General features: G+C 38.6%; 1 protein-coding gene across 1 annotated transcript; it reads left to right on the top strand.

The window, feature by feature from the left end:
• Positions 1 to 1,734: 1,734 nt before the first annotated feature.
• LOC128783785 (arylsulfatase D-like) lies at positions 1,735 to 15,639 on the top strand. The gene is made up of 10 exons (XM_053934844.1): positions 1,735 to 1,787; positions 2,731 to 2,871; positions 3,625 to 3,746; positions 4,657 to 4,779; positions 5,463 to 5,886; positions 6,776 to 6,912; positions 8,833 to 8,967; positions 10,204 to 10,366; positions 11,169 to 11,290; positions 14,741 to 15,639. Exons 1-10 carry the CDS (start codon positions 1,735 to 1,737, stop codon positions 15,097 to 15,099), a joined length of 1,779 nt encoding a protein of 592 aa, XP_053790819.1. The 3' UTR covers positions 15,100 to 15,639.
• The last annotated feature ends 5,150 nt before the right edge of the window (positions 15,640 to 20,789 follow it).

The following is a 20,789-nucleotide window of genomic DNA, read 5'->3' as shown; positions in this document are numbered from 1 at the left end:
CTTTGCTGCCTTCCCATTAATCTCTGACCCATGCACTGCGCAGGGAGGATGAGCTTTCAGTACCGCCTTTCAGGATCTTGCCAACAGCAAAGGGTGATATCAACCTTTAGAAAATTCCATAACTAACAGTGATAAAGTTTGTTGGCTTTTTTGTTGCTTTGTTGTTGTTCTTGGGGATTTTGTTGTTTGATTGAGGGGCTTATTTTTGTTTTGCTGGGGTATTTGTTTATTTGTTTTGGTGGGTATGGGTTTTTGGTTTTTTTTAGGTTTTTTTTTTCCCCCTCACCTGTCTCACCCACAGCCAAATAAAAATCTAGATGTTGCTTGGAAAAATCATCTATCGACCCCAAGTTCTGACTCTTTTAATACCGTTTTCCTGATCAGAGTGACAGTATCTCAATTTTTTTCGTCTTATGGCTCATCCTCTGGAATGCATAAGGCAGGATTTACTCTACTCTGGGCATTTTAATATTCCTCGGACATTCCAGGTGAACTCTTGTGTACTAAAAAGGCAGAAAAAAAGCTCTCAGAAAATGCTGTATTTTCATTTTTGGAGAAAAAACCTCAAGTCTTTCACTAGTCAAGATAAAACTTTTCAGTTGTCTGTGTTTAGAAGTGACTCTGTGCTTACAAACATGTCTTGAGTTGTTATAGAAAGTAAATGTTCTTATTACTTTCAAGCTGTTCCTTGGTACAGCCAACAACAGCTTTGTTCTTGCTGTTTTGAACTAGCAAGAAGTGTGGAAAAGTAGGAATATTTTTCCTACTTTTTCCTTACTATCCCATGGGTGGGATATTTCCAATTTTTTTTCTCTTTACTCAGTGGTGGAAGGAATGGCATCTAATTTACCTCAGTGTACACCACAAAGCTGAGCGTGTGTCAGTCCCCACTGGAGCCAGTTTACCATGTACTTCTGCAGGACTGTTTGCACAATTCCAGTGCAAACGTTATCTGTAGATCACTTAGGTCATTCACAAGGAAAAGAAGTACTTTTCCCAAGCCATTCTTTTTTCCAAAGTGACTCTATTTCAGCAAGCAGAGAAAATCACTTCCACTCATAAAATTTAGTTCACCAGACAAAAATAAATATTTAACAAACAAAATATTATTTCTAGATTTTTAAAGTCCAGATTGACTTCATAGAGTTGGCAGGTAGAAAAACTGGGTTGTTAAATTTACAAATGGCATTAAGGTTTGGAGTTCTTTAAGGAAATAATCATAAAGGTATTTATGTTTTTAGTAACTTCTAGTTTCTAGAAGTTTTTAGCAACAATTCAGATAGAAACTCCTTGAATGTACTAGCATCTAAACCAAAGAACAATACAGCACCTTTCCTAAGAATAACAGTGACAACATTAGTTTCCAGGATGGCTTTCATTTGATGCACTTTTTGTTGTTTATTAGCTCACAGTAAAGGTTAGATTATTTTCCTTAAAGTTGATCTGAGATTAAGTAAAAGGTAAGATAATAGTTTTACCTCATTTGTAAAATGGTGAAAACATTCCTTTCAGTGAACACCAACAGTTCTGTGCATGTAATGAGTAATAGGCACCCCTAGCACTTTTTTAAAGCCATTAACATTTTTCCTTCTTTCCAAATTCTCACAAGTCCCCCTGGAGTTAGCAGCAGCTGGAAGCAGGCCAGACCTTGAAAAACTGCATGCAAAACCACCAGAACTTCTGGGTTTGGATTTCTTTCTTTTCCTTTTTTCATCAGAATTTATATGACTGACTATGTACCTGTTTCACAAAACAGAAAACGATGAAGTTTGCCAGGGAAAACAAGGGTAAGAAAGACATTCACTGAGGCCTTTCCTGGATTTTAGGTGTTGTGCTTCAGAAAACATAAGCAGATAATCTCACATTTTCCCTGCTACCACCACCCCGACTCAATGAGGATCTGATAGTAGCTAATACAGGTTTGGCTGTAATGGCATTTCTAGACCTATTAGCCTACTTTTATAAGACATGGAGGTTTAGGAGTATATATAGTGTATGGTATAGTACACTCAATATACATTGATCATATTGTAGTATCTACTAATGAACTAATGTAGTATCTACTAATGAACTAGCAGTCAGAAGATGTGTTCTAGCATATGTATTTTACTTCAGGTGAGCATCTGTAAGCTTCCAATTGCAAACACTTTGAGCAACTAAAATGTGCAGAGATATTCTTAGTGTCTTCAAGGAAGATAATCAAGGTAAAGCCTGATGCTGCACCTTGATTTTGCAGATGGTCCTGTGGCTTAAGGAGAACTTTCCAGACACTGTGTGTACCAGGGGGTGCAGTAAATGCCACAACCAAACCATTGACGTAATGACCAGCAAGACTCCAATCACCTTTGTGCTCCTTTCCCACTCATTCCAGAAGCTTTAACAGGAGCATCCTATGGCTTCATATAAGGGGTGGCTTGGGACACTTGTAATTATCCAACCACTCATTCTACTGGGAACATCTGAAGAGATCAGTGCAAATGTCAATAAAGAAATTCAGACACAAAATTTCTGTGTGAAATAATAATAGTAATAATAATAACCCCAGAAAATGATACTAATATTATAAAACTCAAGGACTTCTCTGCATATTCAGGAGCTCCATCTGCTGGCACTCTTTGGTTGCTGTTTGCACCTATACTGAGTCCCCATAAAACTTTAAGAATAGTAGTTTAAAGTCTATTGTAAAACTTACAATTGTTTTGTAATCTTACCTCTTACTTTTGCTTTTAGAAGCTACCTAAGCATTTGGCTAATTTTATGCCTGTTTCCAAGAACCTGTATATCAAATCCTTCAAAACCTAACTTTTTACTGATACTGGCTGATGATCTTGGTATAGGAGATGTGGGTTGCTATGGCAATGATACAATAAGGTATGAAATAAATTATCCCTTCCTGGTGAACTTCATTAAAAAGACCTACTGATGATACTTAGCATTAAAATTCATTATTAATTTATTCATTTATCAAGATACACTTCTTTTCAAACTATGTACAAAATGCATGTTCAACAGTAATTCCTTCTGGAATCGTAATTATACAGGCATGCTTGAGAAACTTCCTGGGACTTAGAACTTTGCAAATGTGTCTGTGCACTGTACTTGTCAGGCATGAGTATAGTACATAAATTCCCACAATTCCAGGGTTGAAATATGAAGGAATGAGATTAGAATTTAATATCAGTTAACAACTCTAGTGGACTTATTATGAAATGACAGGTGATATATTTATCCCTAGTGCAGTTATTAATCTGTATATAGATTGGTTGGGAGAATGATGAGTCCTTGTTCTAGCCTATTATTGTCTTGGATGTTGTGTTGGGAACAGACTCTTGTTCCCTATGTTGCATGGGATTTTGGTGTGAGACGTACCTGAGATACCTTGTCTTCCCCCTCCCCCCCCCCTTTTTTTTTTTACGTTATTAATAAATATTCTTGGAAAACTCATTTCTAAGGAGTAAAGGTATCTCAAAAATACATATAAAACACAGAACTTCTCTAGCTGAGCTGTAGGTAAACAGATTTTTGTAAATTTGATGGTGATATGCGCAACAAAACTAGGAGGAGTGGTATGCCATGAATTTCTCTGTAATATGTTGTTATCAGAGATGGCACTTTTCTCTTTAGGACCCCTAACATTGATGGCCTGGTAAAGGATGGAGTGAGACTTACTCAGCACATTGCTGCAGCAGCTGTCTGTACTCCAAGCAGAGCTGCTTTCCTGACTGGCAGATACCCTATCAGATCAGGTTGGACCTCTCTCCAATGATTTGCTGCAGTTAGTCTAGTCAGTGTTTATATTAAAAATCCTCTAAATAAACCATATTAAAGAACAGTTAATCTTGGGATTTGGAGTCTCAGTGAAATGGGCAAAAATTAGAGATGACTAATGATTGATTTCTATGGGAAAATCCCCACATAAAACGCATTATGTGTGGCTCAATGACAACACAGAAATGGATGAAAATCCAAACACTACATAACACACAGAGGTAGAAAAAGAAAGAAGAAAATTTTGTGATGTTGTATGTTCAGGGGTACTAGGATTATGCTAAATGAAATATTTTTTTAATATCCTGCAAACCTTTTCCCAGTGAAATGTGTCAAGCTGTAGAGTAGTTCTCAGCAATTGTGTCTTAAAACAGATTTATTTCAGCCATGTAAATTTATGACAGAAGACTTCAGCCACTGTATATAGCAGTAATAATCAGTGTAACTTCTGATGTGATTCTGACTCACTGAAGGAGAAATATAATCATGAACTGTACATTTCAGAAGTGTGTTCCCCTAAGCCTGTAAGCCTTTTGTTCTGGATAAAAATTATTTGCTTCTTTTTTTTTTTTTTTTTTGTTAACATCATATTTTGATAGAACTTTGATTGTAAGATGTTGCCTAATATCCAAATGTAGGTGTCTTCCGGCCATTTGTAGACACCCCAGCATAGCTGAGGCATCTGCATTGGACTAGCATATGATGACATGGAACTTGGAAATGACATCATTTTGGAGGTCAAGCAGAATATCCTAGGGCATAGGAAATGGCTTATAAAAAGGTATTAGGCTTAGGCAACTGAGTCCATTCATTAGAAAGCACAATCTGAGAAGACTGGAAATCTGAAGTCTGGCTTGTTTTATTCTAAAGACTATTTTTCCTCTCTAGGCATGGCATCCACCACCCAACGGCAGGTTCTCTTCTGGAACGGTGTTTCAGGGGGGCTCCCACCAAATGAAACTACTTTTGCCAGAATACTCTACCAGCAAGGTTATTCTACAGCACTTGTAGGTATGAAACAAAGTTTTTGCCTTTTCATTTTTTGTTATTCTAATTAGGTTACTTCTGTAAATACATTTTTTGGTCAAAATATCCAGGATCAGTTAAACTAAATTTTCTTGTATGCATAAATTTCAAAATCAGTAGGGTTTTTAGAACACTATCCACAAGTCCACTGGGAGTACAGCAGATCTGATAAATCCAAAATGAGGTGTATGTAATACATAAATACACACTGCAAATGGAAGTAAATTCAAAGGAAAGAATCTTGTTTTCCCAGGACAGATTGCTTTAGGATGAACCCGCAGAGATATTTACTGATGTATTAGAGCAGAAAAATGTCATCTGCCAGTTGGCACCAAGACACCAGAGTGGTCTTAATTATATCAATTTCATCACAGTGGTCTTAATGATACTGACTTCAGCAAGGTTTTAAAAACTGTCTCTCACAGCATCCTTGTAGGCAAACTCTGGAAGTGTGGACTGGATGAGTGGACAGGAGGTGGGTTGAGAACTGGCTGAGCAGCTGATCCCATAGGGCTGTAATCAGTAGCACAGGGAAAAGTTGTCACCAGTGGTGTCCCTAAGCACTAAGCCCAGTATTGTTTAATTTATTCATCAATAATGAAGATAATTAAGGGACTGAAGTATCTCTCTTATGAGGAGCATTTAAGATTTTTGCTTTTTATTTCCAGGGAAGTGGCATATGGGTGTGAACTGCAAAACCCGCCATGATCACTGCCACCATCCTTTAAATCATGGTTTTGATTATTTTTATGGCATGCCTTTTACCCTTCTCAATGAGTGTCAAGGCACAGATGACCCTGAATTGGCCAAGTCTTTGCAAGATACATATTGGTTTTACACTCAGATGATCATCTTTGCAGTATTTACTCTTGTGATTGGAAAACTTGCCAATTTACTCCCAGTAAAATGGAAAATAATAATCTGTCTGGCCATCTGTGGTCTCCTTCATTTCATCTTCTGGTTCTCCAGCTATGGTTTCACCAAGTACTGGAACTGTATCCTGATGAGAAACCATGATATCACTGAACAACCAATGAACCTACAAAAAACTACTTCTAATATGCTGAAGGAGGCAATTACATTCATTGAAAGGTAATCAGCAGAGGTGAGGAGCAGACTGGGGGGGGGGGGAACAAGCAATGCAAAGGCATCCTGACCAAATACTGTGCCTTCTGCCACAGAAAAATGATCTTAAGGTGATGAATAGACTGTCATACATACAAAGTGTCATATGAAGTTAATGTTTTACAGACAGGAGAGTGATAGTGAGTTTTATTTAGTTCTGTGGTTTTTGGGGTCTTTTTCCCTCCAAGATATCCTTAATTTATTATCAGTAACCTCAATTGGAATTGAAAAAACTGCTAAGTCTTTAAAAGTATTTGTGTCTTAAATCTGGGCATATCCATATTTCTGCCAGGATTTAGGGGGTGTGTGTTTGTTTTTTAAAGGAAATGTGAGGTAATAGAAATTCTTTCTCTTAAACTTTGAGCATAGGTAATCTCAGTTTTCTAGGATATCTTACCTGCCTTGATGTTGAAGCAATGCAGTTTCACCGTGGGTGATATCTGCCTCTTCTATGAGGGCACCTCACGATGCATCTCATGTGCACCTCATGTGCTCATGATGCACATCCATGTTTAAGTTTAGGCAAGTGAGTCCTGTTCTCCTTGCCTCTAGGAATGTGTCAGTCTTTTGGCTACGACCTCTTCTAGTTGTTTATTTAATGTTTTGCATGTCTAATTTGGAACTGGAAAAAGAAAGAGCCCATTACTGTTTTGGTCTTAACATAGAAAAAAACATCTTTGAGGGACATGTTTTAATCCTCTCTGCCTCCCAAAACTACAAAGCTGAAAAAATGTCAAAATAAAAATTATTTCAATCTCAACAATATAAATTGAGAGAGTAACTGCAATACCACTGTTATATTTTGGGTTGAGTGACAGTTTGAAGAGAAATGACTACTTTTTTTCTTTTATTCCAGAAACAGGCATAGACCATTTCTTCTCTTTGTTTCCCTTTTACACGTTCACACCCCTCTCATTACCACAGAGAAGTTTCAGGGAAGAAGCAGGCATGGCCTGTATGGAGATAATGTAGAGGAGATGGACTGGATGGTAGGTAAGTGTTGGTCTTGAAGAAGATTCTTCATTTTGTGTTTGATAAGGTCAATAACTAGTTTTACCAAGGACAGACGGAAAGGAAAGGAAAGGAAAGGAAAGGAAAGGAAAGGAAAGGAAAGGAAAGGAAAGGAAAGGAAAGGAAAGGAAAGGAAAGGAAAGGAAAGGAAAGGAAAGGAAAGGAAAGGAAAGGAAAGGAAAGGAAAGGAAAGGAAAGGAAAGGAAAGGAAAGGAAAGGAAAGGAAAGGAAAGGAAAGGAAAGGAAAGGAAAGGAAAGGAAAGGAAAGGAAAGGAAAGGAAAGGAAAGGAAAGGAAAGGAAAGGAAAGGAAAGGAAAGGAAAGGAAAGGAAAGGAAAGGAAAGGAAAGGAAAGGAAAGGAAAGGAAATTGAGCAAAATTGGTGATCACTGGCTTGAGCTTTTTTCTTGTGCAGTTCAGCTTTTGCTGCTGCTTCTGTAGGTATGGAAACTGTTCTTGGTAAATATGTTTGATGCAGAAGATGATAAAGACAATTAATTGAAGATAAATTGCATTTTATATAAACATTTGATGGAGTCAGTACAGAAAACATGCTTTATGATGTTAGGTTTGAATTATTGTCTACGAAGTTTTTATTGCCGACATCTGGAAATTATTTTGGTTGATAGTATGCTGCCTGATCTCAGAGTCCTTGTTCAGTTCCTGATAGGACACAGCAGTTTTCTATGGTTAGTAATCAGAGGAGTACTATTATTTAAGCTTTTCAAGATGTTTGAGGCTACATAGTGAAGACAATTCTTGATGCAGAATCTACAGAACAAAGCTGACAGAGTATTTTGAGTAGCTTGAATAAAAGTATCACTCATTTATCTTCCAATTTTTTTTTCCTGTTTTTATAGACACCAGAAATAAATGTTATAAACATTCATCAGCTTTCTCTTGGGCTCTTATTGTTTCATAGAATCATAGAATATGCTGAGTTGGAAGAGACCAAACAGGATCATCAAAGTCCAACTCCTGCCCTTGTGCAGAACGCCCCAGGAATGACAGCATGTGCCTGAGAGAATTGTCCAAACGTTCCTTGAACTCTGTCAGGCTGGTGCTGTGACCATTTTGCTGCAGAGCTTGTTCCAATGCCCAACCACTCTCTGGGTGGAAAACTTTTTCCTGGTATCTTACCTAAATCTCCACAGACACAGCTTCATTTTATTTCCTCAGGTCCTGTCACTAGTCCTGAGAGCGGAGAGATCAGTGTCTGCCCCTATGCTACCCTCTCATAAGGATGTTGAAAACTGCAAAGAGGTCTCCCCTCAGTCTCGTCTTCTCCATGCTGAACAGACCAAGTGACCTCAGCCATTCCTTATAAGGCTTCCCCTCAAGGCCCTTTATCATCCTCATGGCCCTCCTTTGGATGCTCTCTAATGACTTTATACCTTTCTTATGTTGTGGCACCCAAAACTGCCCCCAGCACTCGACATGAGGCTGCCCCAGGGCAGAGCAGAGCAGGACAATCCTCTTCCTCATCTGGCTGGCCATGCTGTGCCTGATGTCCCCCAGGACATCTCAGGATGGCCCTCTTGGCTGCCAGGACACTGCTGACTTGCCATTGCCAGGACACTGTTCAATTTGCCATTGACCAGGACTTGCAGGTCCCTTTCTGCAGTGTTGCTTTCCAGCATCTCCTTCCTCAGTGCATACACATAACAAGGATTGCCTTCTCTCAGGTGTAGTTTCCTGCACTTTCCCTTGTTAAACTTCACGTGGCTGGTGATTGCCCATCTCTGTCATTTGTCAAGGTGTCTTTATATTGAATGTGGTAAATCATAAAAGAACTCGTTCAAGCAAATGGAAATACTCAGTCTTCACTGAATGTGGAGTCAAGACCTAAAAAAAAATCTGACTGTATCTGCTCATGTAATTATGATGTTTTGCTTTGCTTATAGGCAGGCTTCTGGATGTTATTGACAAAGAGGACTTGAAGAATACCACATTCATTTATTTTGCATCTGATCATGGAGGATTCTTAGAGGCTCACAGAGGAAATTCTCAGTTGGGTGGATGGAATGGGATATATAAAGGTAAAATTTTAGTAGTTTGTACATACATAAGACTATCTCTTAAAAAAAAGAGTGATAGAAAAAATATATCCAAACAGACTACATTTAATATATTATTAATAAACTATATTACGGGATTATAGTCTTGAATAACCCCAGTCTTGAATAGTCTTGAATTACAGCCCCAGCCTGTAATGGGGCATGGGGTTATTCTTCCCAAGAGATAGGACCCTGCATTTGCCTTAGTTGAATTTCAAAAAGTTCCTCTCTACTGATTATTTATGTCAACACTAGCAGATATCATTATGCCTATTTTTCTTACTATAGTTCTTCAGTTTCTCACTCATCCTATAGAAATTGCTTCTAGACTCTCTACAACTGGCTTGCAACACAGTGACAAATGACGTCTATGGTATCTCTTGCATGTGCTGCCACCAGCTTACTAAGCCTTGAAAAGCCACTGTGACATCTTGGGCAGCTTGGCACTCACTGTGTAATGAAGTCTGAAAGTTGCATGCATCACAAGTTTCCCTACAGAAGAAGAGTCACGTGCACATTGACCTTGCTCAGCATCACAATGCACAGTGTCTAGTACTAAATTATTTGATGAGCCACACAAGCAACATTTGATACAGCTGGGATCCACACACACAGCCCTAAATGTAAAATTACCCTTTAGTTCTTGATATGAAGATTCCATGCCAGTAACAGATGCAAAAAGGCCAAGAGGCTCACTTGAATAGCTTAGAATCTGATCCAAGGAATTCACTTCCACTAGCTGAACATAAGTATATTAATAACAAGAGAGCCCAGAGGGGAAAGAGAAATGCAATTGGGGAGTTCAGGATGAGAGAACAATGATGCAATCATGCCTGCTTAGAGACAAGGCAAGAGGGGATACAATATCTATTTAGATATCAATAATAGAAAGACATTATAGTTATGTCCACATACAGCTGAACAGGGCATATCCCAGTGAGACAAACTGGCAAGATTAATTAATAAATATCTGTAAAACTCACTCTTGCTATTGGGAACTGCATATTAAAAACAAGCAGATAAATAAGACGCACATACAAATAATGAGAAGAGCCACTGCTGAATGACAGTCTACTGTTTTCCAGGATTTAGTATGTTTTCATTAAAGGTGCATGAAATACCCTAAAAGTTTTAAAACATTTTCCTATACATGTACAATAAACATCTGGTATCTTCTATTCTTTTGTCTTTTTGATACTTCTCCCCCTTCTGTAACAGGTGGAAAAGGAATGGGAGGCTGGGAAGGAGGAATCTGTGTTCCAGGTATAGTTAGATGGCCAGGAGTGTTGCCTGCAGGCACAGTTATCGATGAACCTACAAGCCTTATGGATATTTATCCTACAGTAGTTCAGCTGGCTGGAGGAGCAGTGCCTCAAGACAGGTATAGAGGTGGCTTCATAAATCATATTACTTCTCTTTCTCTATTCAGACAGAAGCTGACTGTGTCGTGCAGCCTAACAGCCACACGTTAAATTCTCTTTGTTTCTAAACCAGGGAATTATCTAGCTTTCTTTCTGCACAGCATTCCCCATCTTGTCTGCTTATGTGAAAAAGGCAAAGAAAAAAACCTTCATGCTTTATCAAGGGTCATTTAACTAACTCAGTTCTCCTATCACTGAAAAGAAACTTGGTTGATTTGGGACACTAGGATGACTGAAAAAAACCAGACTTTTCTAAAGGGCATGAGAAAGTGTGGGTGGCTAAGCCATTTCAAGAAAAAGCATAGAGGTACTGGTAGATTGTAACTAAACCCAGTTACAACCCAGGTTGTAACCAAATTGCTAGGCACTTTGGTAAGTGGCTTCTTTTTTAAAATTATTTTTACAAAGCCTGGAGCTCACAGAGCTGTCAGCGCTTTCCATTTCAGGTGGCAAAATTAAAACCTGTGAACCATGCCTTCGCTATTGTTATCACTTCCAGGAAAATTACAGTAATGGTGTCTGATCTCCCCAGGCAGGATGTGTGAACTAGCTGTAAATGCAAAAACTTCTAGTAACTGCTAATTACTTGTCTCCACACATTCATCCACTTAAAAATCTCAGGGCTCATTAGCTGAACAGTATCCTGGTTTAGTGATGACACTTGAAATCTTAATGCTGTACACATAGAATGAGTACTGTTCATGCTTCAGCTGCAGACTTAAAATTCTTAAGCTGTCTGCTGACTCTGGTTCTCTCCATCAGGGTCATGGACGGGCACACCTTGCTGCCCCTGCTGCAGGGGACAGAGCAGCACTCCAGGCACGAGTTCCTGTTCCACTACTGCGGTGTGTTCCTGCATGCAATGCGCTGGCACCAGAAGGACAGTGAGTATAAACATCCCCCTCCTGCAGGCCAGAAATGATGCAATGCCCTCTAGCTTCCAATAGAATAAAATGTAAAAATGTATATATATATATATATATATATATATATATATATATATATATATATATGTATGTATGGACTTCATTCATTGTCTCAAACTCTCAGTTCTTCTGCAAGGCCTCATTTTTGGTTGTCTTGCCTCACCTGAGATGAAGGGGTTTGCTTTCTGAGAAGTAAAGCTTCAAAAATCCCTCACTATTCTAAGAGATCTCTCTTTGTTTCTCTGTAATGCACACCATTTTTTGTGAACACGGAATGTTTCTGGGCAGAGAAAGCTGTGTCTGACTGCCCCAATTCCTGGATAATATTCCTGCTGGAAGAGTCATGACACACTTCCTTAGTGAGAGGCTAAATTAATACTCCAATCAAATGGGGCATTTAAAGAATTGCTTTTCAGGTTCTCCTGATATTTTCCTTGCCTAAATTATATTGCTTGTTCTTCTAAACTATATAAGTTCTACTTAAGTAGCTATGCATACAACATGCAGATGCAAGGTGGATTTTGTGGCATTTCATGTTCCTATGAAGCCATGTGCACATCTAGATTTCTTATGCATGCCTTTTTACAATTTTCCCATTGAACTGTTTATGGCAAGGGGCCTAAACCAATGCCATGTTCTGCATATAAAACACCAGCTAATCAAATATGTAGCTCAGCTTTCAGCCAAAAATTTTGATTTTTTGCTGCAACTGCAGTTTCTTCTGATTGGGCTGACAGACCAGGCTGTTTTAGTTCATTTACAAGTATGTCACACTCACATTACTTATTTATTATCATAATTTATTATCATAATTTATTATCATTACTTATTTATTAATATCTGTCTCTTGATCAGCCTAGATACCTAGATATTGTGTCTTGATGTCACCTAGGCAGGACCTATCCTTAAAGGCCTTCACTGAAGCCAGAAGAATCCTTTGTTTATATGTTAAAGAGTACTTTCCTTTACCTCTGCACCATAAGTCTTACTAGTGACAGTCCATTTCTTTCAGCTCATTAAACTGATTGATTGTTATGAGATGGGTCTGAGGCATATTTGGATTGAAGCAGCAGGTTTTCTTTCCCTTGGATATATTAAATTAACACGCACATGCACCCTTCAGATGTGCAGATTCTAACATGCACATGCACCCTTCAGATTCTGTCAGAGTTACTTCAGTAGGAAATTGTATATCCCTCTTTGCCTCTTGGAGATGAGTGAAACCCCCACTGCGTTTATCAGCACTGATTTCTACTACCTTTTTTTTTTTTTATTTTATCCTTCTTTAACCCAGCTGTCTACTCAGCTTACCAGTGCAGGTTAATTAGAATCAGCCTTGCTCTGTCCTTCAAAGTGAACTAACAAGGACTTGTCTGTCTCCCACTCTGCAACTCCAGTAATTATTTGCAGCTGTGAAAAGTGACTGTTAAAATTTAGCAGAATCAGAACAATTCTCCCCAGACACTTTACACTCACTACTCCAAATTGCCATACAGTGTATAGATTATAAAGAATTCAGCTCAATTATTTATGGAAAAGAATGACTACTTAGTTCAGTTTTTCTGAAAGCTGATCACTAATTTCTATGTACATCTAGGTAAGTCCATGTGTCCATCTCATATAATAAATTATTATTTTAGTAATATCATAACAGCACTCCAACTAGAGCTAGATATTCAAGAAAAAGGCATGTCCCAGGGAGTGCTTGTTTAACTCCTTGTAAGAAATATCTATGCTGCCTGACCAACAGACATAAGAAGCAAATCCCATGCTCTGGGCACCTTGATATCACAGAGGATGCTTGCAGTTCTGTCCCAAAACAAACATTCTTTTAGTAACAAGACAGGGATAAGCTTGAGGATGCAGTGGACATCCAGCCAGCAGCAAAGCTGCTGACCTAAGGAGTATCTGTCTGCCAAACAGACCTAAGAATTATCTGTCTGCTCTCATAAGCTGTCAGAAAGTTGAAAGATTTCATCTTTATTTCCAGATCCGTGATATTCTGAGCTGGAAAGGGCCCATAAGTATCATCAAGTCCAACTCTTAAGGAAATGACCTATCCGGGGACTGAACCCACAACTTTGGCAATATCATCACCATGCTCTAACCCTTTTTCTTTCAGAGAACATTTTTTATCCTTTCTTTCACAATTTCAGAAATGGAGATATCTAACATTTATCTTCATTTTCTTACACCTAAACATTTCAGAACCACTGAGACAGCATCCCTCCATAAAAGTGCAGAAGCAGGATGTGGAAACTGTGTGGTGAAAATAAAGAAATACAGTGCCAGCCAGATAGCCAGCAACTGGATATTTTAATCTAAGATATTACCTAAACCTTAATATGCCTTATTTGTGCCCTTTCACCTTTTAAGAAGTTTTAAAATTCTATTTATTCACAAAATATTGTTCTAGGGTAGTGACAAGAGAGAGACTGAAGAATAAAGCTGCAGGCTCCAGACATAAAGAAGAGCTTGACGCAAGAGAAGAAAGGAAGAAAAGTTCAGCTGACTCCATTGAACCAAAAAGAAAATTCCATGTAGGGACAATGCAGTTGTCAGTTCTTAAATGCTTTGAGCACAGAAGTGACTCCAAGTGGTGAATGTCCCCTTTCTTCTTGTCTCCTTTTTCAGACATAGTGTCTAATTGCTGTCTTCTTGCTGGGCACATCCTTGCCTCTGAGTTCAGTGTAGTGCTTTCTAAATGTGAGATAAGGAATAGGAGAAAAAGGAGAAGGGAGGGAGAAGTAAAATATCCTGATGAACTACATTCAGCTGTAGTCCTAGTAATTTACCACTTTTTCACCACAAGTTACACACCTGTGCTTATCCCATGGTCAGTACAAGAGCTTGATGAAGTACAAGCTCTAGAGCTGTGAGCTATTTGCCGTCTTCATGTTAACTTAAAAACTAGACTCCAGATTTGAAAGGCCTGCACTTACCACCCTTTTTGGAAGTGTGCTGGAACATGAGCAGAGAAATAAGCTGCAGTCAGTTTCTGCCTAAATGTACTTCTTCACTCAGATATACAAAGCCAGAAGAGGAACCACCTATCAATATATACACCCAGAAACTGGGGACTACATTCTCCATTTTGCCCCCTCCAAGACACTTGAAAAGTTTTAAAGGGGAACAAGAAAGTGGCAGACTCCATCTGTACTGAAAATATTTGGCTAACCATCCATATTCTGCACATGGCACCCAGAGCTGAGGTGTACCCACGAGTCACAAAAACCACTTAAATCCCTGCCAGCTTCCACGACACCTTTTCTCTGTATGCAAAAACCATGACATAAGCTTCCCCTTGGAACAACAAAGCAGATCACTTAAACATGAACCAACCTTTCAGGAACCACCCCCCAGCTCCTAATGACATTAAGCTGTTCAAATGTGCTTCTCCTGTGACAGGTGGCACCATATGGAAAGCTCATTATGCTACTCCAGTATTTCAGCCAGAAGCCTCTGGGGCTTGTTTCGGAAGAGGAATTTGTCCATGTTTTGGGGATGGTGTAACCCATCATGACCCTCCACTGCTGTTCAATCTCTCACAAGATCCGTCTGAGGCAAATCCTCTATCAGCTGACACTGAGCCCTTGTTTGACACCATAGTGAGGAGAATAAGAAGAGCTGTGGAAGAGCATCGCAAGACTCTGACTCCAGTCCCACAACAGCTGTCTCCTTACAATAACATATGGAAGCCATGGCTGCAGCCATGCTGTGGGACGTTCCCATTCTGTTGGTGTTGTGAAGTAAATAACAAAGCATAGTCTAAAACCAAAGCTGAAGTACAGTTAGCTTTAAAGAAATTGATAATTTTTCACATTCATGTGACTACAGTCACTACATAAAGAGATTAGATATATAGATTAAATTATACTGAAAAATATAGATTAAATTAACTAAAAGGGATTGGTTTTTTTTCAACCTTTTATCTTACCCGTGGAAATTAAGTAAGACTGTGGTTTAAAAACAATTAGGGGTCATCTGTATAATCTATCCCTCAAGTGAATAATTCAGGATTAAATACCAAATAAATGAATCAAAAGTTCTTTTCTTACTCACAATTCAAGCAAATTTTCAATAGCAGTTGTCTGTATAGGAAATATGCTTGTTGAGAGAACAGGACTGAGCCCAAGAGGGTATCCCTGTTCAGGCCTTATATTTTTAATGAAAATTACCTGTTGCACATAAATGAAAGGATGATGACAATGAAAAAATAAAATTGCACATTTAATTTGGAAATATACTGAAATGCATTGGCCTTTCAGAAATAAGCACCTATTAAATTACAGCAATTTTCTGCCTCATCATCTGTACATTCATTTGTCTGTCATGTGAGATTTCCCAGGGAAAACTGAACTGACAAGTATGTTTTAAAAATTAGATAGCTAAATTTAGCATCTGAAGATCAGTAGCAAAGTACCCAGCTATTCTGAAATGTTAAACCACAACAATTATTACTGATATTGATACTGTTTTCCATGTAGTTAGGTCATCTCACTTGTGAGAGCATTGAAAATCATCACCCCACTGCCTTGAGAAGATCGCAAAATTTGGGACTTATCTGTGAGACCACTTCATAAACCTGCATGTCCCACTTGAGGGACAATGCCTCTGATTTCATAGGAATGCCATTATGCCTCCTGAAAAATATTCTTTGTTTTGTGAAAAAACACTATATTTTCAGTAGAAGGTGTTAAAAAAAAAAATCACCTCACAGTCTAATCACTTCTGTGTACAGGTCATATTCCTCAAGCCAAACAAGTGTCAGCACTCTGTACAGTCATTAGGAAAAAGGAGGGTATTAAAATATCTAATCCTCTCTTGCTGCCCTTAGGTTAAATAAATTCATCTCTCAAGATATAATCCTAACCATGCTCTTGTAGGGATTTTGTGTCAAATCAGATTTTCAAATGGAGGTTCCTACATTTTTTCCTCCCCAAATAAAGTAGATCGTGGGCAAGAAACTCAAAGTCTTCCTGAACACTGTATATTAAACTCCTACTATACAAGTAATGATCATCCAGGCTTTAAAAAGTATCAAGGGATGGTAAGAGCAGCAGAGCAGGCACTTCAGGTGACATGTTTCCTTAAAGCTTGCTGTCTTGAGGAGCCACACCTGTGCAGCTCTATTCAGGACCAAGGTTGCCTGTGTGTCATTTTTTGCCTTTTAGAAGCAGGAAGAGACAAGAAGGCCCATAGGAAGTCTCTCTCTCAGCTCCTGAGCTGCCACAGCAGAACCCTTTCACCAGCTTTGCGACAGAAGAGAGTGCATGCCTGGATTATGCACCCTGTGCAGTGTTTCAGGGAACCTCCTGACTTACAGCTCAGTGTGCTAGTTTGGGGTGTGGTGAGTCACAGCTGTTTAAACAGCAGAAGTTGTGACCATGATGCAGCATCAAATGCAAGTCTCTTAAATGCTGACCAGGCAGTTCCCCAGGTTATTTGCCATTTCACCTTTCCTCTAAAAGGTCACCAAGAAAGTTATGTGGAAAACATTCCACATAAATCATAAGGCATGCACGAAAATGAACTTGTAATAAAAAGGTCTTTGTTCATCAAAACGAACATTGAAAGAAGATAAGAATTTAAACTGAATAGAGAATTTCAGACTGTGAGAAGAGAAAGAGGAGAAAAAAGGGGGGGGGGGCTTGATAAACAACAAGTATTCTGCTTAAGAATTGTGCAAATGCAGCTAGCACAGAAGACTGTGTAACTAACTATATACAAGCTAACTTTTAGGCCAAGGACAACCAGCAAAGAAGATAAGGAGCCTTCATCCCTATGACCACCAAGGGCAGAGAGAAAAAGGACCCCCTAGCAACCAATTGCACCGGCGCAGAGTACATCGAGAGAAAATACGTCAACCAAAAAAAAAGGGGGGGACTATAAAAACAAAAAGGTCAAAGGGGGAAGGTGCACCGTGGCAGAGTGGAGACTCCCCGGCCGCCCAGCGCTGTTTTTTTGCTTAATACCGCTTGGTTAATAAATTCTTGTTAATTGATTTATCTATAATTAGCCTCCCCAATTGAATTTGTCCATAACAAACTGATTGGATGCCTCAATGTCACACTTAATAGAAGTATCCAAAAATATGTTTGTTCTCTCTTCTTGATAGTGTTTAAATCTGCACCAGGATTGCTATAGACTTGTCAGATTTGAGATTTCTCTGTGGCTGATAGGGACTGAAACCAGAGCAGCTGCATTTCACTGGATTCATGCAGGGAGAAGAGCACATAAAAGATCACGCATTTTAAAGCCAGTTTGGCTGATTCAGAAATGGAGGGCAAATCCTACTGCTCAGTGGGGAACAAAGCCAAAAGCTGTCAAGCCAATCAGTTCAGTAGTGTCTACATTATCAGTTAAGTACAAGGATACGTTTTTCTCAGTTCACTTCACTGGCTTCCCCACTCACCCACTCCAATCATTAGGTTAAGTATCAGGAAAAAGTTTTTCACACAGAAGGTGGTTGAGTGCTGAACAGGTTCCCCATGCAAGTGGTCAAAGCACAAAGCCTGTTTAACTTCAAACAGCACTGGGGCAATGCTCTCAGTCACAGGGTGTGACTCTTGGGCACAGGGCCAGGAGGTGGACCCTGTGATCCTGCTGGGTCCTTTCCAACTCAGTATGTTCTATGACTTACACACAAGAACAGCTCCAGTCCCACACTGGCCCATGATGAGAGCATTTACCAGGGGGTGGGATGGTGTTCAAGCACCCACTCAGCATGCAAGCATAAACCCAAACTTTAGGAAGCCAAGACTAGGAAGGCCAGTATATCAGCAAGATACTTCAGAACTCCATCTCTAAACACAGTGTGAAAAAGTCACCCTGTATAAATGTAAACATTACACACTGGTCTAACACCTCATTTCTCTGAGAATCAAATTTGCTAAACTGCTGTATAGAGTCAGAGGAGTGTGCTAAGGAGTCACATAGATGTCCATGTTGCCTTTCTGACATCCAAACAGATAATTTCATCTCAGCTGGCATCTGTGGAAAACCAGAGGCACTTTCAAGCAGGAGGAGGAAAAATTAGGGCTGGCAGCATAGAGAACCAGCTTTTGTCAAGTGTTAGGAGGCCTCAGCCAGGCACAAGGAAATGTGCTTTTCCCACAGAGAGAGGGAGAGGGCAGACAATGCACACAGAGGATCTGCAGGCGAGAAGGAGAGCAAAGTAATGGGAAATTGCTGAATTAGATGCACATCACTTCAAAAAACAGAGAGGATAGGAAAGAAAATTATTTTCACTCCTAAATTCCTTTCATTGTCTAAAGCTAAATGTATCTTAAAATGTACAAACTTTGAGGAGACAGTGGTAAGCAAGAAAAGGAGTTAATTATTTTATGTGTTTCATGCAGATCCCAGCCATGGATTGGTTGCAAATCTTTTTGTCTATATACAACTGAACAAGAACCTGTAAGCTCTGCAGAAGCTGTTCTTCTGATCTTCTGGCAAATGTATATTGCCCATAAAGCAGATGAACCCAACATCACACTTGAGTTGTCCTCATGAGCCCTTTCACATAAAATACATTTGTAAGCAAAAACTCTGTCACAAAACCTTCTTGAATAACACTGGAAGGAAGAAATTATTTTTGAACTTCCATAGGTTTCCTTGAAAAATCATCTATAATGATATTTTTCAAAATATATTAATACAAGAATAAAGCCTAAATTGTATGCTTTCTCCCTTCTTTTCTCATGGTTTGTCCCTTTGTAGCAAGGCACAAGGACTACATAAAATGGCCTATTAGGAAAATCTGAGACAACTGGCCAATCTCCAAGCCATACAAGAATGTGCCTACACATGGTTTAATATAGACACCATAGAGAGAGAAGTATTACTCTGTAACAAATGAAGTTTGTTTTACTGAAAGAGCTGTGGTTGTACTGTGTAAATGTTTGACATTCATGTTTTATGAAGCTGACTTCCACTTAACTCGTTTGATCATTATTAAATGACATTTGGAATTGTTGCATTAGACTGACTCAACAGAGTAATTGTCAAGTCTCACAGGAGTGAGACAATAAGCTTCTAAGAAGCCTCACTTCCCATGTTTAAATATTAGACACATTGCTTTGCTCCCTGCTGGGACTCAAGGGAGTGCCAGCACACAGACCACAAGATCCCATCTTCTAAGGATGCAAAATAGTTATGTAACAAATAAACTGAGAAAAGCAATTTGAGCTCAAAATTTATCCAGCTTGAAATTCCCAAGAACTCTGAGTAAATTTGAGAGGCATTTACATAAATGACCAAAGAGTAACAAAAACCTTTTGCTCATGACAGATTGTAGGTTAATATACACACACAGAGGTATATATATAGTGTTGAACTCAATACGGCCCTGGAAAATTTTTATAGGCTGTTTTGATTGTAATGTTACACCTAATCAACTCCATTAAAAAACCTCAGATTTATTCAAAACCTTGTTTCTTATTGAATTACCACACTACTGCATTACTAAGATTTTTTGAATGCCAGAAAATAAAACTTAAAAAACAAATTGCAACTCCTCATGTTGAGATAAATGGGGTTACTAGAGGATCCAAACAACCCTGGCTTCTCCTCTGCCATTTGTCTAAAAGCTGTAAGTAAAAGGTTTGGAAACAGAAAGAATTTATGGAGGTTTGAAATGAAAAAAAAAAAAAAAAAACCTCTAAATGAAACAAAACATAAAACAGGTACTCATCCATGGCATGCAATTAGTTCTGTTCCAAGTACTTAATCCTATGAGAAGGCTCTGAAAATCTTATTGCTCTAAAATAAACATATTATCTGTTTTATGTATTTATTGTTCAGAATGATGGCACAGTGCCATAAAATTCTCCAAGGCAGTTAATGTAATGCCATCCTGAAAAGTATTAAAATAATCACAACTAAGAGACTGGCTGTCTTTGAATTTTAGGGATTTTATACCTCCAGTTTGTTGAAATTGAAAGAGTTCTGACAGCAGTCAGAGTAAAATTCAAGAAAAAAGTTCTTGCAACTGTATTTTTCCCCTTTATTAATATAACTCTCAGTTTTCTAGCAATTATTATTTATAAGTTAAAATCAATTATATATTACTGTATTTTTTAGCTACCTTTGCTATAATTATGGTATGATGTAATTACAAAATGAAAGTTTATACGATGATGCAAAATATAACTTGAGTGTCACTGCTTTTAATTTTTAGTACAAAAAAAACTATGAGCCACCCAACTTAGGATGAACAGAATTTTAGCTGAAACATTTTGCAACCAGTATACTGACAAGACAGACTACTTCAGTGAGCAGTCTTAACTGACATGCATTTAATCTCATATATTGGGTCGATAAAAAACCAACCAACCAACCAACCAAATAAAACCCCAAACCAACAAAAATTCAAACCACAGAAATAAAATCTCAAAATAATAAAAAGAAAATGTGTGTGTGTGTGTGTGTGTGGAACTGGAATGTGAGATTTGAA

Source organism: Vidua chalybeata, chromosome 2 (assembly GCF_026979565.1).
Source record: "Vidua chalybeata isolate OUT-0048 chromosome 2, bVidCha1 merged haplotype, whole genome shotgun sequence".
Classification (NCBI taxonomy): domain Eukaryota; kingdom Metazoa; phylum Chordata; class Aves; order Passeriformes; family Viduidae; genus Vidua; species Vidua chalybeata.
This window is presented reverse-complemented; position numbering and strand designations above follow the sequence as displayed.

Bases quoted from the DNA above. Each gene is read 5' to 3' on its own strand.
- LOC128783785 (XM_053934844.1), top strand. From the start codon at position 1,735: ATGTACCTGTTTCACAAAACAGAAAACGATGAAGTTTGCCAGGGAAAA. The intron at 6,913-8,832 runs GTAAGTGTTGGT...CTTTGCTTATAG, and splicing joins GGAGATGGACTGGATGGTAG to GCAGGCTTCTGGATGTTATT. The intron at 11,291-14,740 runs GTGAGTATAAAC...CTCCTGTGACAG, and splicing joins GCGCTGGCACCAGAAGGACA to GTGGCACCATATGGAAAGCT.